Source organism: Lutjanus erythropterus, chromosome 2 (genome assembly GCF_056507025.1).
Source record: "Lutjanus erythropterus isolate fLutEry1 chromosome 2, fLutEry1.hap2, whole genome shotgun sequence".
Classification (NCBI taxonomy): Eukaryota; Metazoa; Chordata; class Actinopteri; order Lutjaniformes; family Lutjanidae; genus Lutjanus; species Lutjanus erythropterus.
Genome location: NC_139318.1, coordinates 5,958,343 through 5,973,399, shown reverse-complemented (window position 1 = coordinate 5,973,399; position 15,057 = coordinate 5,958,343). Strand labels below are relative to the sequence as shown.

The 15,057-nt window shown below is 38.9% G+C and overlaps 1 protein-coding gene across 1 annotated transcript in view; it reads left to right on the top strand.

The window, feature by feature from the left end:
* The window catches only part of hdac11 (histone deacetylase 11), a 53,197-nt gene extending 39,678 nt beyond the window's left edge, over window positions 1-13,519 (top strand). The window contains exons 9-11 of the mRNA XM_084743938.1: window positions 3,804-3,900; window positions 7,599-7,777; window positions 12,575-13,519. Coding sequence (XP_084600064.1) covers window positions 3,804-3,900; window positions 7,599-7,777; window positions 12,575-12,817 — 519 coding nt within the window. The 3' untranslated portion in view covers window positions 12,818-13,519. The remainder of the gene's footprint in view (window positions 1-3,803; window positions 3,901-7,598; window positions 7,778-12,574) is intronic.
* Window positions 13,520-15,057: the final 1,538 nt, after the last annotated feature.

Here is a 15,057-nt window from a genome sequence, read left to right as displayed (position 1 = left end):
GTGTGAATGAGTTGTTAAGGTTACTTGTGAGTTGTTGACTCTCACCACCATCATATGAGTTGCTAGAGTCACATGAGTGTGGGTGGGTGTTAAACTGCCTGGGGAGTGATCTTAAAACTGCATTGTATGTGGTGGATTATTTCGTAGACCTCCTCCTCTGTTAACGGATGGTCATTCCAGGTTCTCAAAAATGGTTTCTTTTACTCCAGTTGTCTATGACAAGCTTTTCTACAAATTCCATGATGAGGATGACTGAAAACCTTCAGAGACAACTTAAAACTACCTTCACCGTGGTGCTGTAGTCCTATTGTTTATCATGAGATCATCAATCAAGGGAAAGAATGCAGTCTGATAGAGCTCCTATAGCCATCAAAAGCGCCAAAATTGAAAAACACTAAGTAGAGGGTTAGCAAAAAAGTGTCAACTCCTGTTAACAATGAGTCTCAATCAGCATTAAAAAAAATTATACAGCCATTGGAAGCACAGGGAGGGATGGGTAGCTAGGTGACGAAAGCTGCCACCATTAACGTCCCCTGCTACCAGATCAGCCAATAGCAAAATTCAATTGCAATAGCGGAGTTTCGACCAGTAGAGGGCAGTCTCTATGCATAACACAATATATGGAATTCAAACATTGTGCTAGAATGTCAAGTTTTGGACCTGAATCAATCTACAACATCACTAACTGCCCATATGCATTGGTTTTCAGCTGAAAAAATTGGTTTGGGGGTTTAGTTACTTTTTAAATTGATGTAGAATATGACTTGGTATGTGATCTGAAAGGGTTAAAAAGGCATTTTTCATTGCATCTTGACTTTAATATTTATAATGCATGAACATGCACATGCTGTATATGTGTTGGATTTTAAAGAAACCAGAGGTGTATCATATAGTATGCTGTATGTATGTATGTATGTAGGACATAGACTACAAGCAATAGTCTTTGTTTCTCTTACATGAAAAAAAAAAAGTTCTGTTTTTTGTACTCTGCAGTCCTCCTGCCATTTTGATTGTGTTTTGTTAAGCAGTGATAGATGGTTCTAATATTTAATACAGATGTTTGAACTTGCTAAGGGAGGATGTATGTTTTAAAGAACTGAAACTGAGGAAAAGCCTTTTTGAAGCCAGCAGTGAAGGCTTTGGGCTGACACTAACAAATGACAGTGAAACAGCAATCTTTTATTGTACAGTATGTGGGGGAGAGGATAAGACTAATAAGACTGCAGGCAGCAGGAGCTCAGGCAGCATATGAGCTGATTTATAGTCTCAGGCTGTCTTTTAGAGGCAGAGCAGAGCATTCACTTACATGTTGAATTAGTCATTGTCTCAAGAAAGCCTGCGTGAGCCCTCAGTGCAATGAGTGTGTTGGTTTAGCTATACAGTACTATTAAAACCCAACGCAAAGCTCACACTGGTCGATACCCTTTCTGATGGCAACAATACTGGCAATAATTTCTTTTATTGTCATTTACAGTTTTTAGAGGGCACCGTGAACACACACACACAAGGCTCCTGTGTTTATCAGCATGATTTTGATTAACCACAAGAGAGCGCTTTTTACCAGCCAAACACAGACATGGACCAGTAAACCAGGCTCCAGCTCGGTCAAGCTCTAGCTACTCCAGCCACGACTCGCTATGCTAACGTTAGTGAATCAACCTATTTACCCGCGACTAGTTCATGTGTGCTGAGTCGCATTGTCCAGTAAGAGAGAGCATGCGTTTTGTGTGACTGTCAGAGGAAACTCTCATCGTCAAGTTTACACACATTACATTTTCATCACAGGTCAGCTTCCGCTCTGGCTCAGGTCTTCATTATCTGTCATAAAGATGGTGTGCAGATAGGCGAGTCAGTGGATTCTAAGTGCTCACTTTAACTTATTATGTCATATTATGTTTTCATTTCCTGCCTCTTAAACATTAACACACAGCACTTGCCTGAAGTTCTTTCACTTCAGAAATTTTACCTTATGAAGGTCTGTTGCCTGAAACACCATAGCTAGTCTTTTACAGGCAGGATTTTACAGGCAACTATTAACACCCAAAATATATCACAACATGTACAAAAACATAATGGGTACATAGAATTTAAGAGACAAAGATGCTGTGCTTCAGCAGGTAATGTCCTGCCAATTGTCTTACACTTAAACAATCAAACCTGCTTTTGTTTTTGGTGGGGTTTTTTTGTGTAGAGTATTATATTTGTTTGTAAAAAAAAAATCAGACAATCCTGGTGTCAAAAAAAAACTTTTCAAAACTCATTTTTACCAACTGGCAGAAATATATACATATATGTACAATAATCATTCTCTATTACACACACATGTGTAGGCGTATGTATGTTTGTATGTGGATGTGTGTATATGTGTGCATGGATATATGTATGCGTGCATCTGTGCATCTATGTTTATGTGCATGTTTATATGTATATTTATATTTATTGTGTTGGTATTTTGTCACATAATATGATTACTTTTTCTGCAGGTATATACTATGCAGCACTTTGTAAGGTTGTTTTATAAGGTGCTGTAAAAATAAAATTCCACTGGCTTGTTTTTAAATCATATCACGCACCGAGAGCTTTCCAGGTGATTCCTTCATTGTGAGTTGTATTGATTTATAAGTGTTTTCTTTAAGGATTTAATACTGATTAGAAATGCTGCTTTTAATTTCATTTCCATGTGTACTCTAATGTCACTGCAGCAAATATATGGGACAGTCAAGCAGCACAACTAAAAACTGTAGTTAGAAACTTGACAGGACAGAGGAGACTCTCAGGAGGAAACAGAATTAAATAGCCTAAAAAGTTCAGCTGCTGTCTTGTGCGTAAATGCGCACATGGTGTCTCTATGAGGAGCCGCACCCTATTAACCATTCATGACTTTTCCTCCCTGACCCTGGAATAACAGCAGTGTCTGTGGCTATATCTACATTCTGTGTATCACTACCATGGACTGTTATTGGCCACTGCCCAAAGGCTGATGCCAAGAAACCCAGCAAAGTAAGAGAGAAGAGTGCCACCACACTCTTCTAATGAGTCATAAGTGATGATTGAAAGGGATTTTTTTGACTCCATACATTCTTTTTTAGGAAAATCCTGCATAGCATATCTTTAACACACAAACTTAACTTCTTCCACAAAGTGAAGAATGGATTTCCAAAAATGTTGAACTATTCTTTTAATATCTGGGCTTTAATATCACTTGATCGTTACTTTAAATATGTCGAGGAGTCTGTCAGGTGACACATTAGCAACAAGCAACCTTTTTTCTTGTTCTAATTTTCAGCGATGGATTATACAGTCACTTGGGCGTGTTGTTCAGCTGACACCAAACTGTCCTGCTTGTCTCATACATCCTCCTTTTCATGCAGTAACACCAGACTTGGCACAATGCCTAATTTCCTCCTGACAGGACCCAGACACTTTGGGTGACAAATGGAGGACAGGAAATGAGACGTGATGGAGTAGCTATGATTTTTTTATAAGTATTTTTTACCATTTAATGCCTACAGACGACAAGCCTATTTACCCCTGATCTGGTACTGTCAGTCAGCACAACGTGTATCAGGTAAACAAATGAGCATCTGAGTGACACCTGCGTGGACCTTGGCACAGTCAGATGATGTAGTGGACTGTCAAAATGCTGCCAGTTATCACCTGCTTTGTATTACACATGGATGAGGCGTCATCAAGGGTGAAAAAGCAATTACTTCATTCAGTCTGTCAATGTTGGATGATGTTTAAAGAAGCAGAGACAGCATCAAAGTGCTTTAATTTTTTAAAATAACTCCTTTTTGTTCTAGGGAAACGGACACGAGCGTGACTTCTTGGATGACAAGCGAGTGTTCATCATGGATATGTATAATCGCTACATCTATCCTGGAGACGGATATGCCAAAAGTCAGTAAGAGCACCATCAGTTTTCTTCTCAAGCTTGTTTTTACTTTTGAAATCATAGTGATTTTGCAAGCTTAACTTCTTTAGACAGGTTCCTTTAGATCTAGTGTAACTCAACCTGGAACCAATTTTTCCATGTTTTTGTGTCTATGTGGCCTATGGGGACAACAGTTTTTGAAACTTGTACAGTAGTGTGCAAGAGTGCAGCTGTCAGCCGTAATACAATCTGCAATGTAATCCTTATGGGCAATTGCTGACCATCAAAGTACGTCCACTTAAAGTTCTTGTTTTTCTACAGAGATAGAACTTTTTGTTAAAGAGTTAGCTCTTTTTTGTTTAATCAGTCACCAGACTCCATTTACCTAAACAGTAATATTAAAACTGTAACACACACTTTATTCAAGCTCAACACAAACAAAACTCACCAAAAACATCTTGGTTTATCTTGTCGCTGTTCCAACAAACACCAACTCTAGTTTGGTCGAAATACTCTTAAAGCAATAATTCACCCAAAAATAACATTTCACTGAATATCTACTTAGCCCTGTGCTGAAGTGAGGATGGGTGAAGATCTCCAGTTCACAAAACACTCCCGGAGCTTCAGCAGAAAAATCCAGTACAATTGTAGTAAATGGTGACCAGTTTTAAAATGTAAAAAAAGAACACAAAAAAACCCCACAAAATGTCTCCATACTGCTTGTGTGGTGTAATCCAAGTGTCTGTAAGCTGCAACATTAAAATTTGACCCAAAAAGACGTCATTTACACCATGTTTTTAGCCTAAATGTCAACTGTAGCCTCTCAGACCTGATCCTCGTGCACACGCCTGAAGTGAGTACACAAGCTCTCGCTCAAGCAGCATGACAAGAGATATACAAGATCTCTTGATACCTTCATGCCTGTGTTTACATGCTACCTGGAAGCGACTCAGACAACAGAGAGAGATCTGCTCAGAAATAGTGACTTGTTATGTGCACAGTTGACTTTGCAAAATTTCAACAAAGAAGAAAATGTCAGAGGACTTCAACACAGAAGAGGAACATCATTTCTTTGCTGCAACTGCGAGAGTTTGTGTACCCGCTTCAGGCATGTGCACGTGGATCAGGTCAAATTTTAATGTTCCGGATTATGGACACTTGGATTACACCACACAAGCAGTATGGAGACATTTTGCAGGGTTTTTTTGTGTTCTTTTATTACATTTTAAAACTGGTCACCATTCACTTCAATTTTACTGGATTTGGCTGCACCACTGTTTTCTGCTGAAGCTCCAGGAGTGTTTTGTAAACTGAAGATCTTCACCCATCCTCACATCAGCACAGGAGTGAGTGGATACCGAGTGAATTTTCATTTTTGGGTGAACTATTCCCTTTAAAAATGAAAATTCAGTCATCATCTACTCACCCTACAAACTTGCTCCTCAACCACTTTACACATCCTGTCCCTGCTTGAACCTGCCGTATCTTCATTGTCCACGGAGTCAGAGTCTGGTCGGAGCTGCTGTCATGTTAAATCACCTCGGGTGCTCTGTTTCCTGTTTCCTGTCAGCCAGCCTCCATTGATCTCAGAGGATGTATCCCCGTAGGACCAGTAACTGAGCTAACTTGCTAATGGCAGCTACGGTGAAGTTCCTGAATAGAATTTAAGGTGGCTTTTTATTCTGCAACTAAGGAATAAATGACAATGTTGTCAACTAAGACTCTTGGCACTGACTAACAGTTATGTTGACTGTTAGGGAACAGACTTATTTTCTGTAGACTGTTGATGTACACATCATCATTATGATGTAGCTTATGCTATTCCTCTCGCCTTGAAATCATTTTGTATTTTTTTTCCCTTATATCATTTGAAACATAGTTTTGCCAAACTAGAGATCAGCCATGTTTAATGTTTTGAATGTGGCATTCAACAACATGCAGTTTGATTGGTCAGATGTGGACATTTCAGGAGTGTAACCTTAAAACTTAAATCTGCAGTATCACTCAAGGAAATACCGTTGTTGATGTGAAAACTTGCAATGATTGCATACAGGCTGGAAATACGTTATTAACATGTAAATTAATCGCATGGAAAAAAACATGTCTGGTGTGCAAAGGCCTTTAGACATAAAAGTATTCTGGCTTCACTCAACGTTTTTCCCCACTGCTTCCCCGATGTCTGACCTCCCTCTCACTCCTCTTCTGATACTTTCACATCTACCATCTATCTAACAGTGGAAAGACAAACATAGATGGTTTTGGTAAGTTTTATTTTGTTTCTGTCAAGTTTGAAGTGTGTTTTAGAAAGTTTTAAAATGACTGTTTCTGTAATTTCAGTCTGACAGGTTTGGCGAGAGCGATAAAGCAGCTGTTTCTGGTTAAATAAAAAGGTTCTTATTCTTTCACAAAAAGGTCTGTGTGTGTGTGGATCCTTTCCATAATGTTGTCAGAGACTTCGAGTAACAATCCGAGCCTGCAGTGGCAAAACAAGCACTTTTAGTGGAAGTACTTTGACGGTTCAGAATTGCCCATGAGGATGACATTGAAGCTTCACAGCTTTCAACTGCAGAGGTCTCCCTCAATACTGGACCAATTTCAAAAATTGTTGCCCTCACTTAGAGACAAAAACATGGGAAAATAGGTCCCAGGTTGAAAAATACTGAACTTACCCTTTAAATGTGACACATTCTGGTGAGAAAATAAGCACAACACTGCTCCTGATGTGTGGTTAGAGGTTGAGGTTGGAGTGGAGGGGGCTGCCTCCTCCACTTCCAGCCCCTAGATGTCACTCAGTGCCATTTTAATTATGCTGTGATTTCCCACTGCACCACCACTCACCCTATTAGCACTCTGTGGGGAATCTGTCACGCAGCAGCCTGTGCAACACTATAATCATGGCTTTTACACAAATGAATCTGTCAATACATTAAAGCTGATCTGACTGAGACCACATGTTGCCATTTAACCCCATTTCTCACAGCACTCTGGGGACTCAACGTCACTTTCCTGCCCCCCACCCCCCACCCCCCACCCCCCGTCCTTCAGCTGTCTTCTCTGCAATTAATTGAATTTAAGACATTTTTTAATCGTCTCTTCCCTCAAGAAAGTGAAATAAATGTACATTCTGGCTTGTTTAAGATAAAAAAAAAAAAAAAAACACAGTCTCACTCTGTTTCATATTTTTCCTCCAAGACACATTTATTTCCTTGTGCCTTCAAAGACTGAAGCTTACAGTTTTTGGACACTTTTTTTTTCTTTCAAGTCTTCTTGAAAAACTTGCAGGACTTGACTTGAAACCTTGTTTCACATGCTACTGCGTTGCTCTTTCCTGCTTTTGCAGCTTAATTCTGTTTGAATTTTAAAGCATAAAGGTCTCCTAATTAACCTTTTTCATTTGCATTAGTTATTGGAAATGTACATACTAATTAATTAAAGTGTGGCTGCAGATTTACATATCTGAGTATTCTATAGAAACACAATTACCTACCTGAACATTCATTATCAGAAATTCGTTTTGTAAGCCTTTGTAATTCCTTTTGCGTGAAATACAGCAGCAATTATTGGCCTACGTATATATGAGGTCTATGGCTTCAGATGAAAATAACTGCCACTATTTAAATTGACTGGTTCATTGACGGCAGCTATGTTTTGCGACTTCATGATAACAATAAAGTGCGGATACCCATAATACACCATTCCCATCTCTGTTTCTCGGTGTCCCCAGGAGCCATAAAGAGGAAGGTGGAGCTGGACTGGGGCACCGAAGACTCCGAGTACCTTCAGAAGGTGGAGCTCCACTCTGAAGGAGCGCTGAACGAGGTCCGACCTGACATCATCGTCTACAACGCAGGGACAGACATCTTGGACGGGGACCCCCTGGGAGGACTCTCCATATCACCACAGGTGCTGTATCTGCTCTGTCAGACTCTTGATGTAAATGTATTGCAGAGGTGAGTATTACAGGGTTCTTACGGGTGCTGGAATCCTTGAAAACGCTTGAATTTAAACATTGTGTTTTCAAGGTTTGAAAAGTGCTTGAAATTGCATTACATTCACAATAAATCTCCATCTGACTAAACAGCTTGCTTTTTAGATAAAGAAATAAAATAAGTTAAGGAACCTAGCTGCTTTTGCCTTCGCACAAAATGAAAATGACTGAAACTTGTTTCCCCTTGATTTGTCATCCTAAGGAATTCTATTACAAAACATCATTTTGGTTGTTTATAGCACAATGACATCAGATTTAATGTCATGAAGATGTGAAATAATCATTTTGAGCATACAGTATATACAGTATGTAGGCCTAATTTACCACGGCTGTAAGGTGCTGGAAAAGCTTGAAAAAGCAATTAAAAAATGCTTGAAAAGTGCTTGAATGTGATTTGAGAAAAAGTGTTAATCAGCCTGTAGTGACAGAGTTACTTCTTACAGTTCATACCAGAGTTTCAAACTATCAGTGGCGAGATGGAGGGAAGTTTGGGATTGATGTTGGTGGTGTGCAGTCAAATACATCCGCCATGAAGTCTACTTTTATGATGCTATGATGCTGATGATGATTTTTTTTAATGCAGTAGCCATGTTTACATCAACATATATTTTTGTGTATTTTGAAATATTGCATGAGAAAAAGTTGATGTAAACAGCAAAATCTAAAGAAGCTTTTTAAATAAGTTAAATAAGCTCTCATGTCTGATGACAACTTCTTCTGCTCTGTGTAACAACATAGCCAACAACTGATGAAAGTCTGTTTTGCATAGCTTATTTTATGCACTCCAAACCAGGTGATGGAAACATGCCAAATTCACTTTCCTTTTTCACAACTTTTCAAAAGTTTGCTTCAGATGCAGTTGACAGTTATATGTTGTTAAAGTCTGCGTTATACTCAGAGTGATCTGAATATTCCATCCCCCTCATGCATGTAAATACGAAGGACAAAAAGTAAGAAACACCCCTCAAACAGTACAACCAGTTGTATCCAGTACAACACCACCTTTAAAGGGACAGTTCACCCCAAATTGAAAAATACACGTTTTCATGCTTTTTACCTATGTAGATAGTTTTGGTTCGAGTTGCAGAGTTTTGGAGATATCGGCTGTAGAGATTTTTGCTTTCTCTCAATATAATGGGAATAAATCACACTTGGCTTGTGGTGCTCAAAAAACATGTTCATGTAGGAACTACTTCCTTTCTACAGTAGTATCTACTGAAACTACTTTCTTTCTGCAGTTGCATCTACCAGAACTACTTACTTCCTACTAGACAGAAATAAGTATGATTTATTTCTGGCAATGTTACTAAAAACTGACCATTGTAAACAGGTAGATTAGGCAGAGCTGTTGCATTTAATTGCCGGTGTACCTAATAAAGTGGCTGCTAAGTGTAGGAGTACAGGTTCTTGGAGTGTTTTTTCTTTATTTGTTTTTTTTTTTTTTACAAATACAACTCCTATACCTATGATTATGCACCTTGCTGTTGAAATATAACTGCTGCTGCTGAATCTGAATGAGAGGAGAGAGGGTTCCATCTTAACTCTTTAGAAACTCATGTTATATTATTTTGCACTACGGACGCTTTATATCCATGTAAATTCACACACTTGTGAGTGAATGTACATAAACTAAATCAAAGTTAGACTTACCTGATAATGAGCACAGCTCATCCACACAGCGTCTATAACAACAAGCTTGGTCACAGATTGAGGATTATCATTCACAGAAGAGACACAAACAGTCCTGTAATTTCACATGTAATCATACGGCTACAGCAAACAAAATCATTTGATAGGAATACACAAGAAAATATATATCTGTGAAATAAACCACATTTGATACAAAGATAGATATTTCACGTGCACTGTTTGTTGTCATCTTGGAGAAGGCTTACTATGCACAAGGGCCACCATGACATGCATAAAGTAATTGCTTGTTTGTCAAATCACGTTTTTATTTGTGTTTTATTGTGTTCAGAAAAAGTGTATCTAAATCTTGAAGCACCTCATATGTAAGTGAGACAGACATTTACGTTTCTCATGTGCACAAACAAATTGTATGTACTCCAAGCCCTTCAGGAGACAGCAGACACACAGAAACCTCGCAGTAGGGTGCGCTTTGCAAGTGCACCAAAAACAATTTGTATGCATGCTTCACCTCTGCTACAACTCCATCCTAGGGAAAACACTGTAGCGATAACCTCAATATTCACCGACGTAAAAACACAGGCGAATGGCCCTAAACATTATGATACCTCAACTCAGCTGCCGTTGCCATGGAGAGGAGCCCAGTCAGATGCATATCAGAGCTGTAGCAAATCCACAGCACATCACTATTGTGATTGGAAACAAAACACCTCACCACAGTGTCTGAATTCATCATTCACCCAGAATCATTTCTGCAACAGTTTCTTCTAACAACAGAATTTAAGCTCAGTGCTGGGATGTTGTAGTCAACTTCTCCTCATGTGTTTTAATGTATACAAGCTACCAAATTCAGATAATGTTTTTCTTTGCATCCTGGAATTCATCTTCAAACTTGTTGATGGATTGCTTCCCCTTTTGTAAAAGCATAAAAATGCTTACAAATGGCAATGGCAGAGAGCCACTGCACCAGAGGTGCAAATGACCAGGAGGAAAAATGATTGATTTGGGAACAATAAACAAACTGGAGCGCTCTGATGCTGCCGGGTTATCAAGACTCGGTTTCAAAACTGAATTATATCAGGCAAAAATATGGCCGAATGCCCCAAAATTAACCATAATACAACTTTCAGTTTCTTTCATTTGTTTTTTGACCACTTTGGTTTAGGTCAGTGGAACTATCTATGACACTCGACAGTGTAATAGCACCTGATGGCATGTTTATGACCAAAAAAATGTATCACTGTAGTTGAGATCATAGAAAAAAATCATGCTACAATTATAATGGTCTCATGACAGCCAGTGTCAAATCCAACACATAAAGCTAAATAATTACTTTTAAGTGAACATATTATGCTCATTTTCAAGCTCATACCTTTTTTATGTCTATCTACTAGACTAGGTTTACGTCAGGGATACTCAACTTACTTTGCCCAGGAGCTTTTGCAAAATGACAGGAGGCCAGGAGCCAGTTAATAAACCAGCATTAATATAATCATTTATCAGATAAAATGATAAATAAAATGCACTTGCAATGGCACCAGGTAGGAGTGCTGCACTGAAGCTAGCATGGTTTGTCTCATGATGGCACCTGACATTAGCAGCCTTGCATACAGCAATTGTCATTTGGCAAATTAATAGAGATGCACCAATTTCAATTTTCTTGGCCGATTCCAATTTCCAATTTTTTTAAGGGTCACGCAGAAAACCGGACAGTTCCAGTCGCTGGCCGGTTGATCGGTGCATCCCTACAAATTAAGCACTGTTGTTTAGGATTGATGTGAGGTGGCAAGGTACCACGTACCCCTTTCCTGTGAAAAACTGTGTAGATCAGTTTATTTGCACTGTGAATTAGAAAATGGTTGGAGGGCCACTCAACACCCTTTTGGCCTGCAGGCGGCAAGTTGAGTTTGTCTGATTTACATGCTTTCATGTTCAAAAAACACACACATACCCGCCAAAGCTGCAGTTCCTTTATTCACCCACTGTCTGAAACATCCCAAGACCATTACGAATTCTATTACAAATTAGCTGCACATTATGCAAATGTGTTACATAGTGATGTCAACAAGTAACAAAATGGCGGGATTACAAACGAGGCATTTCAGGAGTGAGCATCTCTCTTTGGATCTTCCAGACCTTTAACATCAACAAAGATATGTAACAAATAAAAGGAAAGGGAACAACCCATAAAGAATAATAGGGCCACAAGTTTGATAATGTCAAGTTGTCGTAAGAAAAACAATGTAAACTTTGCATCAAAAATGGCATAATTGACCAACTAACACTTCATACAGTAGGAACAGTAATAAACATTCTTAAAAACTACTTCATCAACAAATCATCTTCAAACATAACTGTTTAAAAGCTAAAGTTCTTTATCTGCGGCGCTGCAAAGGCAGGAAAAAATATGTGAATGGAGAAGAGGCAGGCTCAGCTGGATCAGGTCACGTGAGCACTTCATGTAGATAATTTGTCAGGAAATTTGAGAGCATACTGAGAGCTGATCCACATGAGCCAAATTTGGATTTATTACTTCCTGTGTGCAGAGATTTCCTGCCAGTGATCCTGCAAATTCCAGAAAATAATTGGAGCAAATAAGGTGAATCTGCAGAATGTGTTAGTGGGGATGGTACACTGATGTGTGTTAGAGGGCTAATTTTGGGATCTGTGCTGGTAAAAGGAAAGGCCTGAAAGGAATAAAGAAACTTTTTCTTAACGCAGCTTTATAATTATTATTTAAAGTGCTGGTTGAACATGTGTTTCTGTCATGCCTCATAATGTTTAAAGTCAGTCCTGGTGCTACAGATTGTTCCATAATCAATGAGGTTTTTGACACAAGCTGTTCCCACTCTCACACAAACAGGGCTGCAAGTTTCTTTCCACAGTGGAGTAGTGAGATATGGGAACAGTCAGGCTGCTTCCAGCCTCTCCTCCCCTCCCAGGGGACGGAGAAAGCGTAGATATTACCGTTTCCCAGCAGCCTGACCAAATTCAGAGAAATTACTAATACCGTCCGCAGCCGTGGAGACACTGACTGCAGCTTTTCTCTCATTTTTCTCCACCAGGGCATCGTAAAAAGAGATGAGATTGTGTTCAGGGCTGCCAGGCGGCGGGGCATCCCAATACTCATGGTGACATCTGGGGGATACCAGAAAAAAACAGCCCGCATCATCGCCGACTCCATCCTCAACTTGCACCGGCAGGGTCTGATTGGAGCAGAGGGTCTAGAGGGGGAGGGATCATCATCACTGGTAACCAGCATGATGTGCAGCTCCGGATCTGTCGGATCAAAATTCACTACTGTCTGAAATGTATTAAAGGTGCAATGTGTAAGATATGACCAGAATTTTAATTTAAAACTATTAACTATTATAAACAAAGCATTAAGAAGCATTAAGAAGTAACAGTTCTGACATTAATTCAAAGACTTCTGTATATTTTGTTGTAGAGATATCTGCTGAAGTTAGCATGCTAACCAGCTAGCCCCAGCCCGTCTTGTCTAGGAGTAAAACACCTTGAGCCGCAAGAGGCAAAAGTCCGACCCTCGCCTTAGTTTCAGTAGAGAGGTGTACGGTAAGTTAGCACCAAAGTTGCTATTTTCACAGGCTCTCTCAGCTTTCATAGTCTAATAAAGTCAAAATAAACTTGCAAATATCAGAATAAGAAACAATTTATTGATCACCGGGAGACAGTCGTGTTACAGATGCTCCAATTCAAGAATAGAAAAATATATAGGCATAGAGAAATTATAAGAAAATAGAAAATAAGAAGTATGTAAAAATGTGTGCATTCTATTACAATATATATAACAAAAATAACAGAACAAAAATATATAACAAATTAGAAGTATGTAAAAAAAAGTAGGTGCCATATTCTACAACATGTAACAGCAATATAGAAATAGAAATAGAAAATAAAGCATAAGAAATATAATACTTATAATCCACCATGCTATATCTATATATTCTATAATATTCTGGCAGTTGATGCAGTTTGCGTAGATAATTGGTAAACTAATTGGTAGACTATCAGTCTTAGAGGCTGTGTTTGGTCCTGGTTCACTGAGAAACTGCTGGACCTGGTTCAGTTGCCTGCGGTGTAAACATAAATACTCCCCAGTCAAGCCAGACTCGAGTCAGCTGAAGGCCACTAGCTGGATGGATAACTGAGCTAAGAGCAGCTAGTTGGTTAGCTACATCATAGCCTATAGAAAGTGGCACGTTATTTTTTTCCCCAAGACCGTTGTGCCTAGTCCTACTCTACTCTGCTGTCATTAGCTTCTACTGTTGTGCTGTGATTGGCTGGTCCTTCCTGTCAGGAGACTGGACTGGATGTTGCAGGTGAATTTTTTTTTAAAAATTAGGTGTAGTTTTTAAAAATTCGATTCAGTATTCAGTTTCAGTTGCTTGGTTAGGTTTAGCTAAGATCATGGTTTGGGTTAAAATAGAACTTTTGACGATGTTAGAGAGAAGAGAGAGGTAAGAGGGAGTCACAGCACATTAGTACCAGCCAATCACAGCACAGTAGTAGTAGCCAATCACAGCACAGTAGGGCAGGAATAGGTGGAACACTCTTGGGAGGAAAAAATAATGCTTTAGGGTTAGGGTTAGTTAGTTAGAGGTTACTCTTTTGATATGTTGCCCACTGCTTGTTTACTTTACCTTCAACAGGAGGCCATATTTTACACATTGCACCTTTAATCCTGGGGACAACAGGTTGTTGTGATATTTAAAGGCACTCAAGTAACTTTATATTGTGCAGTGACTGTGTGACAACATTACACACAGAGGCGTGCGTATGTCAAATGTTTGCACATATACAGCAACAAAAAAAAAGCTTAGGTAAATTTTTACATTTTTTATGTCTTATTTGGCAGTTACTCAAAGGGAATAATCAGTCAAAGAGAAGAATAGTACAGAAACAGTAGTGCTCTCCTGACTAAAGCTGGTCTCATAAGCTCTCACACGCTACAAAAAGAGTTGTTTAATTTTTCATCAGTCGGAGAATGATGAGTTTTATGTTTAATGTATGTTCGGGGCAGCGTTTTAGAGGCGTATTCTTTCATCTCAGGAAATGTAATAATGTCATTTGTGAAAGATATGATATATTAATAGTTCATGAAAGGATAAAAAGGTTTGATGTTCTTACAGATACATCTGAAGCATCTTAATTATCCTCCATCACAGTTGTGGAGGTGAAACATGATAATTTCACATGAAAACTATAACTATCAAACATACAGAAAATAACGTCTTCTTCTTTCCTTATTAGCCTTTTGCTTGATCATTTTTAGTACAAATTGGTGTTTTTCCTCGAGATAATATTGTAATCATCATAGCGTTAACAGAGCTTCATTAATCAAGTTCAGCCACTGATGAGTTTTTCTACTTAATGCTTTAAATCCACTCAATCTCTGCAGTTAATGTTTACAGGGAGCCGGATCTGTTTCTGCTGTGGGTACTAAAGTGTTTTGTCTCTGAACAAATTCGAAACACTAAAACGTGTGACTGTGAGCACTTTAACTCATGTATGGTGAAAGAAAGTTCAG